The 19,547-nt window shown below is 43.1% G+C and overlaps 1 protein-coding gene across 3 annotated transcripts in view; it reads right to left on the reverse strand.

The window, feature by feature from the left end:
* Nucleotides 1-19,547, reverse strand: part of ADAMTS12 (ADAM metallopeptidase with thrombospondin type 1 motif 12) — a 313,276-nt gene that overhangs the window by 75,290 nt on the left and 218,439 nt on the right. For all 3 annotated transcript variants that reach the window (XM_043547279.1, XM_027831000.3, XM_007068846.4), the window contains exon 14: nt 4,527-4,647. In XM_043547279.1, coding sequence (XP_043403214.1) covers nt 4,527-4,647 — 121 coding nt within the window. The remainder of the gene's footprint in view (nt 1-4,526; nt 4,648-19,547) is intronic.

The following is a 19,547-nucleotide window of genomic DNA, read 5'->3' on the forward strand; positions in this document are numbered from 1 at the left end:
CTGTTCATTCCCTTTGGGGCACCTGCCATTGGCCACTGTCAGAGGACAGGATACTGGGCTTGATGGACTGTTGGTCTGACCCAGTATGGCCGTTCTTATGTTCTTATGAATAACTACTGTGTCTCTTAATAATAAAATACCAAACTGACTGGGTCTCTGGTTTATGAGGCAGTAATTGATTGTTATACATACTGATATAAACAAACTTGGAGGCCAACTCAGAGTCAGTTCTGCCCATCTAATTTATTACATTGCCGCAACTCTCCAGAATTAGTTAATTAATTCTCTCGGGAACTCTGAAGTACTGCATCACATCACAGCCCACAATGGGAATGAACCACACTATTGCCTATCACAACATGGCAGGTCAAACAAACAAAAAATGGTACTTCCCTGAATTGAGGACATCTCCATGCTCCCCAAAAATAAATAGAAACATTCCCCTGCTTGAGGTTATTTCAATTCCATAAAAAGGCAATCAGAAGTGTGCACGGTGTCTCAGAAGTTGGCTCAGAACTCAGCACTGGTGTTTGATACCATAGCATTACAAACATAAACCATGTCAAAAGGAAGCATGCTTGCTTGCCTCACAGTAGTTCCTTCCTCTCATATATTGTTTTTCATCAAAAGAAAAGGAGTACTTGTGGCACCTTAGAGACTAACCAGTTTATTTGAGCATGAGCTTTCGTGAGCTACAGCTCACTTCATCGGATGCATAGCATATCGTGGAAACTGCAGAAGACATTATATACACACAGAGACCATGAAACAAAACTTCCTCCCACCCCACTCCCCCGCTGGCAACAGCTTATCTAAAGTGATCATCAAGTGGAGCCATTTCCAGCACAAATCCAGGTTTTCTCACCCTTCCCCCCCCCACACACATACAAACTCACTCTCCTGCTGGCAACAGCCCATCCCCCTTTGAAACCCCTCTTTATAATGCGCATGATAATCAAGGTGGGTCACCTCCAGCACTAATCCAGGTTTTCTCACACCCCCCCCCTTTCCAAAAACCACACACACAAACTCATTCTCCTGCTGGCAACAGCTCATCTTACAATGTGCACAGCAATAATCCAAGTTTAACCAGAACGTCTTGGGGGGGGGGGGGTTTGCAGGAAAAAAACAAGGGGAGACAGGCTACCTTGCATAATGACTTAGCCACTCCCAGTCTCTATTCAAGCCCAAATTAATAGTATCCAATTTGCAAATGAATTCCAATTCAGCAGTTTCTCGCTGGAGTCTGGATTTGAAGTTTTTTTGCTTTAAGATAGCGACCCTCATGTCTGTGATTGCGTGACCAGAGAGATTGAAGTGTTCTCCGACTGGTTTATGAATGTTATAATTCTTGACATCTGATTTGTGTCCATTTATTCTTTTACGTAGAGACTGTCCAGTCTGACCAATGTACATGGCAGAGGGGCATTGCTGGCACATGATGGCATATATCACATTGGTGGATGTGCAGGTGAACGAGCCTCTGATAGTGTGGCTGATGTTGTTAGGCCCTGTGATGGTGTCCCCTGAATAGATATGTGGGCACAGTTGGCAACGGGCTTTGTTGCAAGGATAGGTTCCTGGGCTAGTGGTTCTGTTGTGTGGTATGTGGTTGTTGGTGAGTATTCGCTTCAGGTTGGGGGGCTGTCTGTAGGCAAGGACTGGCCTTTCTCCCAAGATTTGTGAGAGCGTTGGGTCATCCTTCAGGATAGGTTGTAGATCCTTAATAATGCGTTGGAGGGGTTTTAGTTGGGGGCTGAAGGTGACGGCTAGTGGCGTTCTGTTATTTTCTTTGTTAGGCCTGTCCTGTAGTAGGTGACTTCTGGGAACTCTTCTGGCTCTATCAATCTGTTTCTTCACTTCCGCAGGTGGGTATTGTAGTTGTAAGAATGCTTGATAGAGATCTTGTAGGTGTTTGTCTCTGTCTGAGGGGTTGGAGCAAATGCGGTTGTATCGCAGAGCTTGGCTGTAGACGATGGATCGTGTGGTGTGGTCAGGGTGAAAGCTGGAGGCATGTAGGTAGGAATAGCGGTCAGTAGGTTTCCGGTATAGGGTGGTGTTGATGTGACCATCGTTTATTAGCACTGTAGTGTCCAGGAAGTGGATCTCTTGTGTGGACTGGACCAGGCTGAGGTTGATGGTGGGATGGAAATTGTTGAAATCATGGTGGAATTCCTCAAGGGCTTCTTTTCCATGGGTCCAGATGATGAAGATGTCATCAATATAGCGCAAGTAGAGTAGGGGCGTTAGGGGACGAGAGCTGAGGAAGCGTTGTTCTAAATCAGCCATAAAAATGTTGGCATACTGTGGGGCCATGCGGGTACCCATAACAGTGCCGCTGATCTGAAGGTATACATTGTCCCCAAATGTAAAATAGTTATGGGTAAGGACAAAGTCACAAAGTTCAGCCACCAGGTTAGCCGTGACATTATCGGGGATAGTGTTCTTGATGGCTTGTAGTCCATCTTTGTGTGGAATGTTGGTGTAGAGGGCTTCTACATCTATAGTGGCTAGGATGGTGTTATCAGGAAGATCACCAATGGATTGTAGTTTCCTCAGGAAGTCAGTGGTGTCTCGAAGGTAGCTGGGAGTGCTGGTACAGAGAGGTGAAGTGACTTGCTCAAGGTCTCACCCTGGCCAAGCCAGGAATAAAATCCACATTTCCAGAGTCACCACCTAGTGCGCTATCCAGTAGACCACCGTGTCTCGCTCAAAACAGACACACAAAAATCACAACTACCCTGACAGAACGCTTGCGTCCAGCTTTCACAAAAAGTTCTTAGACATGTACAAAAATTGTGCAATCCACCAGTTGTCTGTAAAGGTAAGTCAAACCTAGTCAAAGCTGATCTGAGCGCCTTTAAGGTTTGAGCAAAAAGTTTCAGACACCTCTAACATAGAACCCTTCACTTCTAGGTCTCTGGATCAAAATCAGCCCTGGTCAGTGGGATTTTCAAAAGTGCTCAGGACTGATCTAACTCTGCTCCCATTTAAACCAATAGGAGTTTTATCTTTGACTTCAATAGGAGCAGAGTTAGGTCAAGTGCTTTTAAAAATTCCACCCATATTTTCCATTTGACAGCTGCTTGGTGGGCCAATGTGAAATGAGCTGGTGGTCTCAGTCCAGTTTCTAGTGATGTTTATATATAAATTACTAATTGATGATTTTACTTCATAATAATAAACTGTTGGTAATCTCAGATGAAGGCAAGGGATTAAAGGAGGTTAGGAAGTGAACTATCCTTTCACTTCTGAAGGTGATTACTCCTTGCCAGGTCAGGGACTAAGTATCTGATACGGGTGGTGTAGAGAAGCTGTCTTTATTGATACCCAGGCTGTACATGTCCTGTGGTTAATCAGAGACTTTGCAGGCCACTCTATTTCAGAAGCACTACATTCCTTTAATAATATTTGCAAGATCTTTTAATAATAAATCGCAAAGTAGGTTAACAAAAATAAAACCACTACCAAAAGTTTGTGTGTTTAGAGTGAAATCTGCTATACGTCTATCTAGTGCTCAGCTGTGTTTGGGAAACTATCAGATTCATAGGACTTTTTCAGCAGAAGTAAATGCAACAATAATGTATCTCACTGATTTGCTCGCCAAGTCAGAAAGTGTTTTAATAAGAGCAAATGTAAGGATCTGGCCTGGGCAAGCTGTTCTAGGTGCTGGATTCAAGGGAGGGAAGGAGGTATGAAGCTACCTATCCTTTCACCCAATCCTAAGAACATCCAGGGAACAGCTCAGGCATCCTCTATGGACCATTACATTATCCAGAGATCAACCCAGCCACACCCCTTCCTGCTACCTACATGGGGAAATGGGCTGCAAGTGGGCAGATAAAACTGATGTACCTGGATCTATGGCCACCCAGGGAATGAATCCCCAAGTTTCCCTTTATCTAGGGCCTTGGTCTTCTGGCCCGCCACAGCACTTCTTCAAACTCTCCTCTGCTTCCCTCCAAACTGCTCTCCTTCAAACTGCTCTCTGCTTCAACACCAAACCACTCTGCTTCAACCCCTCCAACTGTCTGATTGAAGCAGGGGGGTTTTTATCAGGTGACTAGCTTCAGGTGCTCTAATTGGCTTCAGGTGCTCTAATTAATTTATAGCAACCTCTCTTCCCTCTACAGGGAATAAGGCTCTCATCATCCTGGGGCTTACATATCTCCCCTCTATCACCTACCTGATGCCCTCTGGCCATGCTGTATCACAATACCTTTTGCAAATGATCTTGCTGGCTATTTATTATCTGGGTAATTTGCAGTGGAGGCTGTTGACATCCAACATCCAGGAGGCAAAACTGGTATTTAATTGGTCAAGGTGCACTCAAAGCCATTTCACAGTACAGGCTAAAGAATCGTCTTTGATTCAAAACAGACTACGCAAAGCCTTCAGTGAGGAGTCTCCACTGGTAATTTGCCATTCAGATTACTCACCAACTTGAAATTAGAAGAATTTTTCAAGCCTCATTATTTGCAGAAACAGTCTCAGCAAGAAAAGAAGGAAAAAAAGCCCCTCTTTACCTAATCCTTCACTCTGATTGAACATCATCTTCACCGTCTGACAAGCAGATCCATCTCCTAGGCAAACTCCACATCGATCTTCAGTTGCATTGGAATTTATCTCATAATCACAGCCAACAGTCTAAAAGGAAAGACATTTTCAAAATAAATATTCTATCTATAATGAATTGCTCCAGACCTAACGTATCACTGACTCTGGTGTCAGCTTCTAATCAGCTGCTTCAGAAGAGGAAATGAACTGATTTCACTGAATACAACATATTTTATGTGCACACACTTAATACCAGAGACTGTCACATCTTATTTAAGTATAAAATCATGCATAGTGGACAAGAGTGACAGCCATTATTTGCGCTGTACATGCTATGAACCATGCAATGGTTACAAGAAGTCATTATTTTAACAGAAACACACCTCTCAATTGACCTACATTGTCCAGCATATCCTGGATTCTTCTCTACTTTTGTATGGCATACAGATATCTCAGGTTTCTCAAGCAAGTGTTTTGCCCATTGGTCTAAAAAGTAGCAGTCTTAGTGGCCTAATATTTTATCTACTAACCTTTGCAAGTATATCACTAACATGAACATTTTTTGACAGACCTGAAAGACACACTCATTATAATGAATGCTTGGAACTTGTACAAACATTGGTACCCAATGGCAGTTTAATGCATATTTTGGGGATTCAGTTGTAGAAAATGCTGAGTTTATGCAAGCATGGCCACAGAACAGCTCTAGAAAGAATAGGTCAGATGCTGGTTTCTGCTTCAGATTCTTTGTGCCCCTCAGGTGGTACGAAGGGACTGGATTCTGGCTGTAGCTGCCCAGGAGAGAAATCTGCTAATGGAGAATAGCTCACCTTACCTGATCACTCTTGTTTCAGTGTGTATGGTAAATCTCCCCACTGTATTTTCCACTGCATGCATCCGATGAAGTGAGCTGTAGCTCATGAAAGCTCATGCTCAAATAAATTTGTTAGTCTCTAAGGTGCCACAAGTACTCCTTTTCTTTTTGCGGATACAGACTAACACGGCTGCTACTCTGAAACCTGCTAATGGAGAGGAATTCTCTGCTGGCATAAAGCTTTACACCAGTGAAGCCAGCCTCTGCACCTCCCCAACACAGAGGAGCATGTCAGAGGGCCTGGAGGTGAGGTATGATGGAATCATGCCCAGCCAATCATCCATCCATATATGGTCCCTTAGGACCATATTCCAGTGACAGAAGGTAGAACAATCCAGTTTGCTTTAGATCAGTTTTGGGGTAGTGCAGGGCAGCTCAGAGGTTCAAAGAGCTGGAACTTCTTTCTCTTGCACTGAGCAGAACTTGGATGCAGGAGAAAATCTGACCCTATGCGCCTCTAATGGCCATAAGAAAAGGATCCTAAAATATATTTAAATAGACTATCTCAGAAACAGAGGAAACAATTTAGTACTAAAGAAAAGCCAGAATGTAAGATACAAAGGATGCAATGCTTTGGAAACATGGACTATTCAAAGACCTATATTAAGATATGACAGATGCTAAGGACCCATAGAATATTCAAATGCTACTGTATCAAATTTATAAGTGTTATGTGTAAATTTATAGGTTGGCTAGTGATTGTAGCCTGGCTAAATAGATGAACTAAAGGATATTTCCTGCAGGAACTAAAGCCATTAGGGGTAACAAGTCTGTGGAATGTTCACCCTCTGTGGGAAACAGCACAGAGTAGTTTGATCTGGTTCAAGAAGTCTCGCAGACAAAGAACTGGAAACTGTATAAAGAGACAGTCATGATCTGGGAGACAGGACACTCACAGTAGGTTCAAAAACTGATGTGAAACTGGGACCAAGACAGAGATCCTGAGGAAAGAACCTGCAGTACTTTAACCCCATGTGGAAGATGAGTGACTGCATGATATGTTAGAGTTGCATATACATAGTTTATTGTTTTCTAAGATAGGTTTTCTCTGTAATGTTTTTTATTCTGAATAAATCGTACTTTGCTTTATGAAAGCTGGCTGGTCACTGGTTAATCCTGTCAATGGTTAACAGTGGTGAACCTGAAGCTGGTCAGACCTGCTGAATAATCACAATGAATTGTGGGTGTCTGAATCCCAAATCCCCAGTCTGGAGGGACTGGATTGCAAACTCCTGTTCTGAGAAAAGGTAATAGCTAGAGACCTGAGACCTTAGTGTGGTGCCCATCCAGAGGCCACAAAGGGGTCAAAGGTGTAGTTATCTCAGGAACTGTGACTTAATGTAACATTTAACTTTAAACTTTTATTTTGTATAGACAATTACTTCTGAAGATGCAGAGCCTGCCACCTTAACTGTGGCACAGGGAATTTAAGATATTTGTTATTACCAGAGATTTAAAAAAGAACTGAATTTTACGTAACATTGTCACAAGTCATTTTAACAAATGTTAAAACATATCAATAGTGCTTCGCTACCACAGTCAGATGTAATCATTATAGAAGGGCTGGTGGCACGTAAAACAAGGATTCAACCTCTTTATGTATGAAGAATACAGTGTGTATCCTCCCCAAAATTACTGTACAGCACTTCCCCTCTGGGCACAAAATGAATTTTGGGGAGTCTGGTAGCATGCAGAACATGCAGAAAATTTCCATTTCTGGTCTCCTGAAGTTGAACTTTTTTTACATTCTTCCCCTCCTGTGAAAACCTGTGAATTACTCACCTTTCAGCCTGATTTGGGATGAAAGCTTTTTCATTTAAAAAAAAAAAAAAAAAAAGAGAGGGAAAGATTTTTTTCCGGACAGCTCTAGGGGCTATTTTGAAAGAGGGCATCTTCGCTGAGGGCAACTTGTTTTCTCAATCCCAATGAGAACATTGGGAGATGACAGCCAATTTCAACGGGCATGTCAACTTAGGGCACCTAAAACGCTCTCAATGCTGCCCGAACCATGCATTGCCATAACTTAATGTGCTTGGATTTCTTTAAAGACTAACCTTAACTCTGAATGTCCTTGGTTAATAATGTTTGTTTGGGAATTACTACAACATACCAGTAATATAGTTCACTCTATACTGCTGATATGTACTCTCAATCTTAATGTGGTTTTGCCTGGAAATATAAAGAGAACTACTATTGTAATATGGTTCTACTCAAGACAGATTTTCAGACAGCAAATAAAATTTTGTAAGGATTAAAAAATCTGATTAACAGGCCAAATTCATCCCTGACATAACTAAACGAAGATCAATTTTATTTGACATAGTGGAGGCATTTTGCCCAATGTTGAAACTTATTCTGTATCTTGAAAAGCTAAACCTTAATTGTTCATTAAAATACTATCAGCTAGATTAATATAAAGGGAGTTTTCCATACCAATAGCGTCCATGGGTAAGCACAAATAGAAAGTGCCATGCTCAAGAGCACTCATTTCTGTCTGGCCTACCTGCCTAGTGCTCATCTCTGTGGTATCTGAGCATCTGCAGTAGCACTGTCCTTTCACTCCTCAGAGTTTGTACACTCTGTTTAAGAGGGCCCCTTGAAAAACGACTCGTCATTTCACGTCATGAAATTCCAACACTGGGTTGCCAAAGGAGGCAAGAGAGAAAAGTTACAACAATTTGTTTTCTATTCAAATTCTTCAGAAATGAAGGGCTACATTATGCCTTTCCCATAGGAGGAAGAGAGTATATAGGGTGCCATTCTCCCTCCCAGCAATAAAACGGCTCCTGGTGTGTTTTTGTGTGCAAGGGACAGAGGAGAGAGGCTAATTTCTGATCAGAGTCACCTTCACTGCCTGCCTACTGGGATGAACGTGCTGGAAGAAGCGCTTGCTGCGCCATTTAAAAAAGTGTAGCAAGAGTCACTTCACACAGTGTTCCTCCCCAGCTCTCAGAAGATATTATGCCTTACAGGGTTAATTCTTGGGGCGCTTCCTTCCTACCCTTGTGTGACTCAGCATCATGAAACCGTGCTCAGGCTCTGTGCCACATAGTCTGTCACTTTCCAGATGCTCAACCACCAGGAGGCCCTGAAATGCTGATTGTACTTCAAGAAGATGGGCTAAAGTTACAGAAAGTAAACCTGCCTCCAACATGCTTTGATGATAGTAATGGTTTTAAATTATTTTTGTTAAGGTAGCTGGAAGCCTTCGGCCAGGCCCCACCCACACATTAAAATGGATTATTGTAATGTTGATGTGTTATTTTCTCTCATTGTTCTACTCATGTAAAACACCCTTTCAGTTGTGGTACTAGCTAACTTCTCTAACACTATCTTGCTGTATGAGATTGTAACCGAGTTCACTCATCGCTAAGTGCCCCCTCATGGCCAGGTGTGGTGTAGCAGCTCCCTTGAAGAGCTAGTGCCCCCTGCTGACAGTCACTCTGCTGCTGTGGTGATTTTTCTGTCAGAAACTCGGCTGGGCAGCCAGGTCACCATCTTAAGTCCACCCTTTCTGGGGTCACAGTTGTCCAAACTAAAAGTCCCCAGAATATCTTTAATACAAACAAAAATCCTTTCCCCTCTCTGGGGGCTCTTCCACAACCTGTTGTCCCCTTGCTGGGCTCAATAACTCTTGCAGTGGGCTTGTACACCCCCTTCCTGGGGGCCAGCAGGAGTACCCAGTCCCAGCCTCTACTCTGGGTTCCAGTCCTGGGCCTTGTACTGAACAACTAGTTCTGCTCCTCTACCTGTGCTGCAGTTTTCCCCAAGGCCACTTCCCACACAACCTTTAAATACTCCTCCGGATCTCTGTCTCTTCCTTGCTTAATCAAGGTTCCTCTCAGGCCTCCTTGCATAGAGATATTTTCCCAGTCTCTTCCCTCTTTCATCAGGGTCTCTCCCAAGCCTTGAGAGCTTTCCTTACTCTCTCATCTTACAGCCTGTCTCTCCCTCCAGCCCTTTCCCCAGTTGGGCCTTATCACCATTCAGGCCTGGCTCTTGTTCCCATTACTGCAGCCAGCTTCTCCTCTTTATGGGGAATTGCCTGATCCTGCTCAAGTAGGGCTTAGTCTGTAATCAGGGTTGGCTTAGCCCCAGGCTCTCCAGTCCAGGGGCAAGCCACCCCGTTATAAGGATATTGTGTTCCCTTTTGCTCTGTTTTTTATTTTTATTTCGATCTAGCACTAGCTACCATCAGATAATCAGAGAATCATAGATGTGTAGGACTAGAGAGATCTCATTAGGTCATCTAGCCAAGTCCCTGCACTCAGGCAGGACTATGTAATAACTAGACCATTGCTGCCAGGTGTTTATCTAACCTGTTCTTAAAAACCTCCTATGATGGAGATTTCACAAACTCCCTAGGCAATTTATTCCAGTGCATAACCACCCTGACAGTTAGGAAGTTTTTCCTAATGTCCAACCTAAATCTTCCTTGCTGCAATTTAAGCCCATTGCTACTTGTCCTATCCTCAGATTAGCGAGAACAATTTTTCACTCTCCTCCTTGTAACAACCTTTCAACAACCTTGAAAACTGTTATGTCCCCCCTCAGTCTTCTCTTCTCCAGGGTAAACAAACCCAGTTTTTTCAATCATCCATCATAGGTCATGTTTTCTGGACCTTTAATCATTTTTGTTGCTCTTCTCTGGACTTTCTCCAATTTGTCCACATCTTTCCTGAAATGTGGCGCCTAGAACTGGACACAATACTCCATCTGAGGCTTTATAATCTACAGCTTCCTGATAAGATGATACATCTGTCAAATTAATCTAGACGGAGAGGGACTTTCCCTCAAATTTTCCTCTGGCCCTTAATGTCTAGAAACACCTTTCCTCCAGGCACCAACTATTAGAAGAGCCATTACAGTATTTGCAGTAGTTATGCCGTGGCAATGGAAAGTCCCAGATTGAATAATTATGTTAGACTATTAGGCTTGGTCCACACTACTGAGCTAGATTGACGTAAGGCAGCTTGCATCGACCTAATTATGTCACTGTATACACTACAGTCTTGCTCCCACCAATGTAAGTGCCCTACTACACCGACATAACTACTCACCTCCACAAGAGGCATAAGGCTTATGTCAGTGTTGTTAAGGTAACACAGTGTCTGTGTAGGCACTGCCTTACTTACATGGGCTGTTGGCTGTCATTCTTGTCAATTTCAGGACTCCATGCTGGAGCCCTGAAATTGACAAAGCCCAGCTGTCCCCCGGGTGGGTGGGTGTCTCCAGCTGCTACCTGGGCTCCCCGCTCCAAGCTAGGCTGTACCTGCCTACTCCCACTTCCAGCCAGGCTACTGCCCGGAGGCTTCCGGCTCCCCGCCAACTGCCCAGGAGCCACCTGGACTCCAGGCATGGCATTTGCAGCCAGGAGCCCAGCTTGCAGTGGGGAGAGGGGAGCTGAGAGCCCGGGGGACAGCCAGGTGCCCAGTGGGGAGCTGGGTGTGGAACTGAAAGCTCAGGTTCTCAGCCCCATCCACTGCCCCTCTTCAGTCAGTGGAAGTGCTTCTGGTGAGGACGCGCACCATCGACAAAAGGAGGGTAGTGTGGACATGAATCACCGCAGTAATTACAGCGGTGGTTGTAAGTAGACCCAACATAGGTTGACTTTTTTAATGTAGACATGCCCTTAGACAGACAAGGTGGGTGAGGTAATATCTTTTATTTGACCAACTTCTGTTGGTGAAAGAGAGAAGTTTTTGAACAACACAGAGCTCTTCTTCAGGTCTGGGAAAGGTATTCCTTATCACAGCTAAATACAAGGTGGAACAGATTGTTTAGCATAAGTAGTTAACACACATTGTAAGAGACCTTTCAAGATGAAGTGGCCAGTTAACACCTCTGCAGTCACAGGACAAAAAGGCATAAGTGTGTTACAGATTGTTTCAATAAGCCATAAATCCAGTGTCTTTCTTAAAACCATGATTTTTAGTGTCTAGCAAAGTTATGAATTTGTGAAAAGTGTTTGCCCCCGGATGTTAGGGTGTTTTTGTCTTTTATCCTTTTTCTGTGCGAGTTCATTCAAGAGCTTAGGGTTTGTCTCGTTTTACCCACATAATTGTTATTGGGGCATTTAGCGCATTGGGTGAGGTACACCACATGTTGTGACCCATGGATCTTGAAAGGCGTGCAGTGAAGGGTATTGATCACAGAAGCAGTGTTTGCAGGTTTTGAATCTGTTACGGCAGCGTCTAGTGCCACTTTGAGTTACTGGGTACTGGTCTGTGGGGATCCTGTTTCTGATGATGAGCTTGGCAAGGCTGGGGGGCTGTTTGAAGGTCTCAGAATACATGTTAACTACTTATGCTAAACAATCTGGTGCACCTTGTACTTAGCTGTGATATGGAGTACTTTTCCCAGACCTGAGGAAGAGCTCGGGGATAGCTCAAAAGCTTGTCTCTTTCACCAACAGAAGTTGGTCCCATAAAAGATATTACCTCACTCACCTTGTCTCTCTAGTATCATGGGACCAACATGGTTACACCAACATGGCAAACAAGTATATTAAACTATGTCTGTGATACCTTGACATTAAATGACTAGCAGGCATCTTTAATTTATTCTGTGCAAAACAAGGTTTGTGTTAAGAAGCTCTGCAGTAACCTTGGCTTCTCTTTCTCTCTTTGGAGAAGATTAATTTTTTTTTAAAAAAGCAAAAATTCTCTTCACTGCTATTTAAGGCCTTTTAACACAAAAATACCTTAGCATTCAGAGTGCCAGGCTTAAGTTTATGAGCAGTGCAATGTGTTGCAGAGAGATATGCAAATGCAGTGGGTAGCTCACGACCCCACTCTTGCCTCCCTGCATTATAGTTGTTCCGTCAAAGGTAGTGCTAATAAGGTGTAGGAAGAGCTTAGATACCACAATGATAAGCCCAGTATTGCCCTTATCCTCTGAGGTGCTGAGAACTTATGACTACAACTGGAAGCAAAGGGAGTGGAGGACGCTCAGTACTTCATATTTAGCACACCTTCAATAGATAAAGTTGGACCATGCACCTAAGTCTATCAAAGGACATATTTATTGCATTCTAGGCACCTTGAATAACTATCTGTTCAAGGTTAGCCAAATCAAAGTTACCAAGTTTACCAGGCTGGGACCAGATTTTACATTTTGCAGGCAATGCCATGTGTTCCAAAGTTTTATTTACTGTTCAAAACTGAAGCAAAAAAATTTGAGATTTCCTCCTACACGATATTTTTTTTAATTTATAATTTCAGGTTAATTGGAATGTTTTGTTTTATAAAAAGAAAACATTTCATTCCAATTTTGACTTTCAAAAAATTCATAATAGAATATAATTTATTTTAAACATTAAAATGAACATTTATTTCAAAGAGGAAAATGGAAACGTTCCGTTCTGAAAAGTTTATTGAAACATTCATATTTCTTTTGAAACCAACTTTTGTCAAAAGCTGCACGTTTCATGAAATGTTTCATTTTTGAGGAATCGGCATTTTCTGACATTCCATCCAAATATTTCCAAGCAGCCCTAATTGCTATTCATTGTAAATCGAGTGGCTAAGCAGCAGTTCTGCAGAAAAGGACCTGGGGATTACAGTGGATGAGAAGCTGGATATGAGTCAGCAGTGTGCCCCAGTTGCCAAGAAGGCCAACGGCTTATTGGGCAGTATTAGTAAGAGCATTGCCAGCAGATTTAAGGCCCGGCTTGACAAAGCCTTGGCTGGGATGATTTAGTTGTTGTTGGTCCTGCTTTGAGCAGGGGATTGGACTAGATGACTTCCTGAGGTCCCTTCCAACCTTAATATTCTATGATTCTACCGGGAACATGTTTCTTGTTTTGCTGTTTCAGCTGCTGCTGCCCAGAAAGGATGTATACAACTCCTGCTTTTTAATCAGTGGTTCAAAATCAGACATCACTGTCAGCTATTGTAAAACTAATGGAGTCCCTGTGCCTTCTCAGTTATCATACTAGGAGCCCACATTCCAGTTTCCCCCCAGTCACTGAAAATGCAGTTCATAGCTCCAGATAGTTATTCCAAAGTGGTCAATCTTCTGTCTCTCATTAAATAAAACCTTCATTTTAGTCTCCTCTTCCTATGCCCCACCCAAATTCTGCCAGACTGATATCTTCATGATGGCTTTGGACATTTCAGCTCTTAAAGGTACAACTTCCTTTATAGCTGCCACTAGGCTGCCATGTTACAACTGCTGCACTCCAAGTTAGGTCAGTTGCTGGCATAAGTTTACATGCATGCAGCATGTCCTATTCACCAGAATAAGAGGAAGTGTTTGCACCAAAAAGCATGACAACAGACGTTCCAAGACAGTGCAATATATTAGACCAACTTTAAATTAGTAGTTCCCAGGCCATGTTTTACTTTCCCCAGAGAGTATCAGAGCACTTCCTTTTATTTCTGTCATTAATCACTTTTATTTCTAAATCCTTCATCCTGTCTTTTAGCTGCTGTCCTCATGTTTTCGATCCAAAAAAAACAGATAAAAGCCAAATTTTCTAAAATAACTTAATTTCGTGCCTGAAATTTTGTGCCCGAAATTTTGTGCCCACCATTGATTGTGGCAGGAAATGTTGAGGTGAGGCCCAGGTTATTAAAAAATTTTAAAAAACCACCACACAATACACTAGTAATTATGTTCAGCTCCTGGTATACTTTTGCTTCCCTTTGCAGTACTTGGCCAGTGCAAAGTGGGACTTAAAACTACCTAGGACAGGCATCTAAGAGTTCTCCCACACTACTGGAATCCTTGGTTGGCTCTATGCCACCCAGTGTAAATGGTGTACCAAAGGTTGGCAAAGATTACCAGAAGGTTCTGTGCTCCAACAATCCCTCATCTGGCAGAGCAGTGCTTTGAGGCCATAACAAATTGGCATAATTCCAAGCAGCCGTTCAAGCTGCGCTAAATTCCATGGCTAAGCAAACTAGCTCTCAGCCAGCCCCAGCAAAAGGGATGAGGACAAAGAGTTGCATGAAGTTCGCCTTGTCCCTCAAGTGCTACTTTTACACACCTCAGGGTTCAACCCTTGATGTTTAATATCACTGTTTTATTATTTGCCTCACCACATGGCATAACATGTGTGTAATCAGATATACATGTGACTGTAATCTGAAAGCCTTTCTACAGGAAGGAAAAACAATTGATGTCCTGCTGCACAGTGTTTAAAAGGAAAACAGCCTGGAGTGTTTTCCTTTTGTTTCCTGCTGCCATTTCCACAAGAAGAGACCTGGATGTCTGCCTGGCAGCAGAAGGCCAAAATGAAAAATCCCTTCTTTAGTTGAGATGTGGGTCACAAAAACTAACTGAATTTTAACATTGCTTGGGCGGTACATTGTGCCTTTAAAGCTTCTCCTTTCACTTGTGTCTCCTACAGCTACTCCAACAAGGAACTCATGATCCAGTCATCGTGGGTACAGTATTGTCCTGAATGGAGAAAGAGACATATCCTGATGTGTCTATTTATCTTGTTACATATTTAGCCTGGGTTGAACTGATATCTTATTGGACTGTCAGTGGAAGGGCAAAATGTGGGGGCAGTAGCATTAAAGAACTGTGTTGCTATAGTAAGATTGAAACATGCGACCTGATGTCTGACAAGTTAAAACTGAAAACAGAACCACCACCAAAAACCAAAAACAAAGCCTACTTTCCTTTTCCATTCCACACAGTATTATTATTCTCCAACATGATGGTATTAATAATTCATCTATGGTAGCAATGCCTTTTTATTACTAGTAATAAACATTTATGTTATGGTAGCACCCAGACGTTCCAATAAGGATCAGAGCCCATTGTGATATGCACTTTAATAACAATATAAACACTTGCCTACCTCACAGGGGTGTTGTGAGGATTAAAAATTGTGAAGTGTTTTGATATCTAGTGATGAAAAGCACTATGTACAAGTTATGTTTCATAATAAAACATAACTTGTACATAGTGCTTTTCATCATTAGATATCAAAACACTTCACAATATTACCAGCATCATCCACTCATTTGTCAACTCCTCATATAAGCATTTATGTCTTCAAACCTGCCCTTACACTTAAGTTGTCCTCCTTGAACAGATGTCTTCCGTCAGATTTCACCTTAAGACCCACCTCTGCTGTGATGCCTGTCAGAAACCAGACAATAAATAATAGCTTGGGTGGAAGTTGGGGAAAATTGGCACTTTTTTCCCCATAGTTACACTTAGAAAAAATGGCAAATGTATCTCACAATTGTATATATTTGACCATGTCCCCCTACCGCCAGCCTTCACACACTTTTCTTTGTGGATTATAAACTGCATGGAACAGGCTTCCCAATGCTTATAGGAGAAGTTGACAAATGAGTGGATGATGCTGGCAATATTGTTTTGGAATCAGCACGAACAGATTACTGACATCACATTTACATGGCTTCACTAGGAGCAGCTGCACGAGTGGCACTTTAGAAAAATCAGTCACATATGGGCATGCTGGATAAACAGTGTGTACTGGGAATTGTTAGTGAATTGCTGTGATACTAGCACCGACGCTGGTGTGCGTTTGTTTTGCCTTTGTACTAGATACTGACCCTGCCAAGGTTACTGTAAGAGAATTCAACATATTTTTCAAATGTAGATGACTAAATGTAGGCATCTAAATCCATGTTTAGGCATCTAGATAAAAGTGATTTCCATGGGAGTTGTGTATTCACAGTAAAATCAGGTAAGTTTCATTTAGGTGCCTAATATATGGATGTAGGAGTGGGAAAAGGCAGCCCCTTCATGGGGTGCCTTGCTGTGGCAGGCCACAGCATAATCTGCTTCAGTTTCCCCTTTCTTTTGGAGTACACACGCTCTTTCAGACTGTACATAGCCCTTTGCAGGTTTAATTTATTACTAAAGGATCCAGAACCACCATCCAGAATTCCCAAGTCCAGTCCAAACAGCACATTCACTCTTTCAAGCCCCAATAGTCCATCAACACATCAAGTACAGCTCCAGCATCTCTCACTGTGCTGCAACTCTCAAGTATGGCGTCCAGCACACCTCACCTCAGCTGCTGTAGCTGGAGTGCTTTTCCATCCAGTTTCATTCTCAAGTCTGGCTATAGTTCTTGCCTGGTGAACTCACTCCCCCTCAATCATTCCCCTGCTTTCAGCTCTCTATGGTCCTCTAGCTTCAGCTCCCCACCTCAGAGAGCCAGCAGGCATCCTGCTGCTACTCTCAGCCCTACCTGGCTGTGGCTCTTTGGCCTGGGGACGGACCTCCCGACCACCTTCCACTTTCACCAGCCTGATCTGGCTCCACTGCTCAACTAGGAAACTCTCACTGCTCCCTCCTTCAGTGGCATCCTCTCCTTGCAGCTCTCAGCCCAGCTCTGCTCTTCTTCTGAGTTCTCTGCATTGTCAAGACTCCAGACTCTCTCCCTTGCCTTTGGGCTGTTTCTCATTTACAACTCTCTGGGGCCACCCCACCCTCCTCATTACACCAAAACTAGGGCACACCTGGAGTGGAACAGTTAACCTATTACAAAGTCCCTGGCCTTAGGTACCTACATTTGAAAACACTGGCCTTGGTCTTTAGCCTTTTGCCTCAATACACACCAAATACACATGGGTAACAGATACAACATCACAGAGTACCTTGCCACTGTTACCTCTTATTATTTTGGCCAAAAGAAAACAAACCAGAAGCATTTCTGTGAGAAATTCAGTTCCTAAAATGTATTTCAGTACCTAAAATGTCTGATTAAAAACTTGATTAGAGTTTGATCGGGGCTTACTATTTACCTGTAATGTTTAAGGACTCCTTTTTCAAGTTAGCAACCACAATATTCATCTATTATTACAGTACCAGAATTAGCTGCGTAGAAATAATTAAGTGTATTTTCTAATTCACTTGCCAAGAACCATACAATATATACTGCATTCACTTGGACAGAACTAACACCATGCTAAATTATTCTGAGAGATGTTTGAAAAGGTTTTTTCCCCAAGTGGGTATGCTGTGTACACATTTTATATAAAAGTATGCTACCATTCAGAGAAGAGGCCTACTTTAGTTACCTATTAATCATTTCTTCTAGTCCTTTGGACTGCCAGATTACATTGTTCATCACATGATCCTGGCTTCGATTCATTCTGTTTGTTGGATGAACTGAAACTATAGCCTGAATGTAAATGGACTGCCAGCTTTATTCATAATAGCACAAGTACACTAATTTAAAAACAACCTTGATTCTCCTGAATTGTTTATGATAATACGTATTGTTGAAAGGAGAAAAATTGTTCTTGTTAATCTCTGAGGATAGGACAAGAAGCAATGAGCTTAAATTGAAGTAAGAGAGGTTCAGGTTGGATATTAAGACAAACTTCCTGTCACGGTGGTTAACCACTGGAATAAATTGTCCAGGGAGGTTGTGGAGTCTCCATCATTGGAGATTTTTAAGAGCAGGTTAGACTATATGGTCTAGATAATACTTAGTCCTGCCATGAGTGCAGGAGACTGGACTAGATGACCTCTTGAGGTCCCTTCCAGTCCTATGATTCTATGACTAATACCTACAAAATGGCCCTTGAAAACAATCATATACATGAACAATTCAGAACTTCATTGGTTCATGTACCATCCTCTGAAAAAAATTGATGTTTGAAGTATGTGAAAAATGGCCAAAGCTTTTATGGTGGGTCCCATGCTTTTCCTTTGTGTGATGGGTCAGGTCACTGCCTCTTGCCCCTATTCTTGGGCTTCCTGCCCTCTCTTCCCTTGGGCAGGGTTTCTCTCGGTCCTCTGCACCTGGGGAGTCCCTCTGCTCTGCTTGAGCAGGGTTTCCCTTCCCCTGGTACTCTAGTCAACAAGAGTACTCCTCCAAACCACAGTCCCTCTCCTTCCCTCCTGCCAGCCTACTGAAGCTGGGTTTTATATCAGGTCTCTGGAAAGGCCTTAATTGGCTCCAGGTGGTCTAATTAACCTGTAGTAACCTCTCCTCAGTCCACAGGGAATAAGGCTCTGATCATCCTTGGGCTTATATACCTCCCATCCATCACTCTCCTGCTGCATCACAAGTACCATATGCACATTTTTACTGTTTATACACATTTATTTTAGGCCTTAATAGACTTAAGTATTGAATTTGCCTGGCTGACATCTGCCTGGGGGAAATTAGACAAGATGGTAGTTTGGAGGGGGAGTCTGAGTTGGAGGGTTGGAGGATAGGAAGTTAAGAGCTGATTGGGAATTTTAAAACAAAACAGGTTTTTCATCAGAAATGTGTCAAAACTGAAATTTTGTGAGAACCTGTTGGTTTGGATGAAACTTTCATTAGGAAATGTTTCTTAGGTGTAGGATGGAATTTCTGGTCAAAACCAGAGACATCAGAATATCCTGGTGGTCAGCACACTCACCTGGGATGTGGGAAACTCACATTCAAGTTCCTGAAGAAGAGCTCTGTGTACACTGAAAGCTTGTGTCTCTGGTCCAATAAAAGCTATTACCTCACCCACCTAGTCTCTTCTCTATCTCATTCAGTTGAGTGTGCAGACTAGACTGGTTGTGACTACTCTGGGAAAGGTGGGCCTCTCTTGCTGGGTTGTTGTGAAAATGTTGAGTGGTCTCCCTTTTATCTGGATGCACAAAGGGAATTTTTTTGAAATTACAAGAAGTTTCACAAGATGGGAAAACAGATTCCATCTCAGCACTAATGAAGTTAGACTGAGAGTAGGGATTCTGGATGGAGTGAAGGGGGGATTCCCGTGGTGTCTGCAGGAGTGTAAGTATAAAAAAAGGTGAGGAAGGGCTCTGGAGGTATGGGGGTGGGGGAGGGGGGAAAGAAGGGCAGAGAGGGCTCTAGTCTGTGTGTGTGGGGGAAGCAGGGAGGGCTCTGGTGGTGGGGGTGGAGAGAAGGACGGGGGGGCTCTGCTGGTGTGTGTGTGTGTGGGGGGGAAGTAGGGAGGGCTCCGGTGGTGTGGGGGGGAGGAGGAGGACAGGAAGGGCTACGGTGGGGTGGGTGAGTGTGTGTGTGTGTGAAAGAGAACAGGGAGGCTCTGGTGGTGTGGAGGGAGAAGGACAGGGAGGGCTCTGGTGGTGTGTGTGTGGGGGGGGGAAGTAGGGAGGGCTCTGGTGGCGTGGGGCGGGAGAAAGAGGACTACGGTGGTGGTGCGGGGAG

The sequence above is a fragment of the Chelonia mydas genome, chromosome 5 (assembly GCF_015237465.2).
Source record: "Chelonia mydas isolate rCheMyd1 chromosome 5, rCheMyd1.pri.v2, whole genome shotgun sequence".
NCBI classification, from domain to species: domain Eukaryota; kingdom Metazoa; phylum Chordata; order Testudines; family Cheloniidae; genus Chelonia; species Chelonia mydas.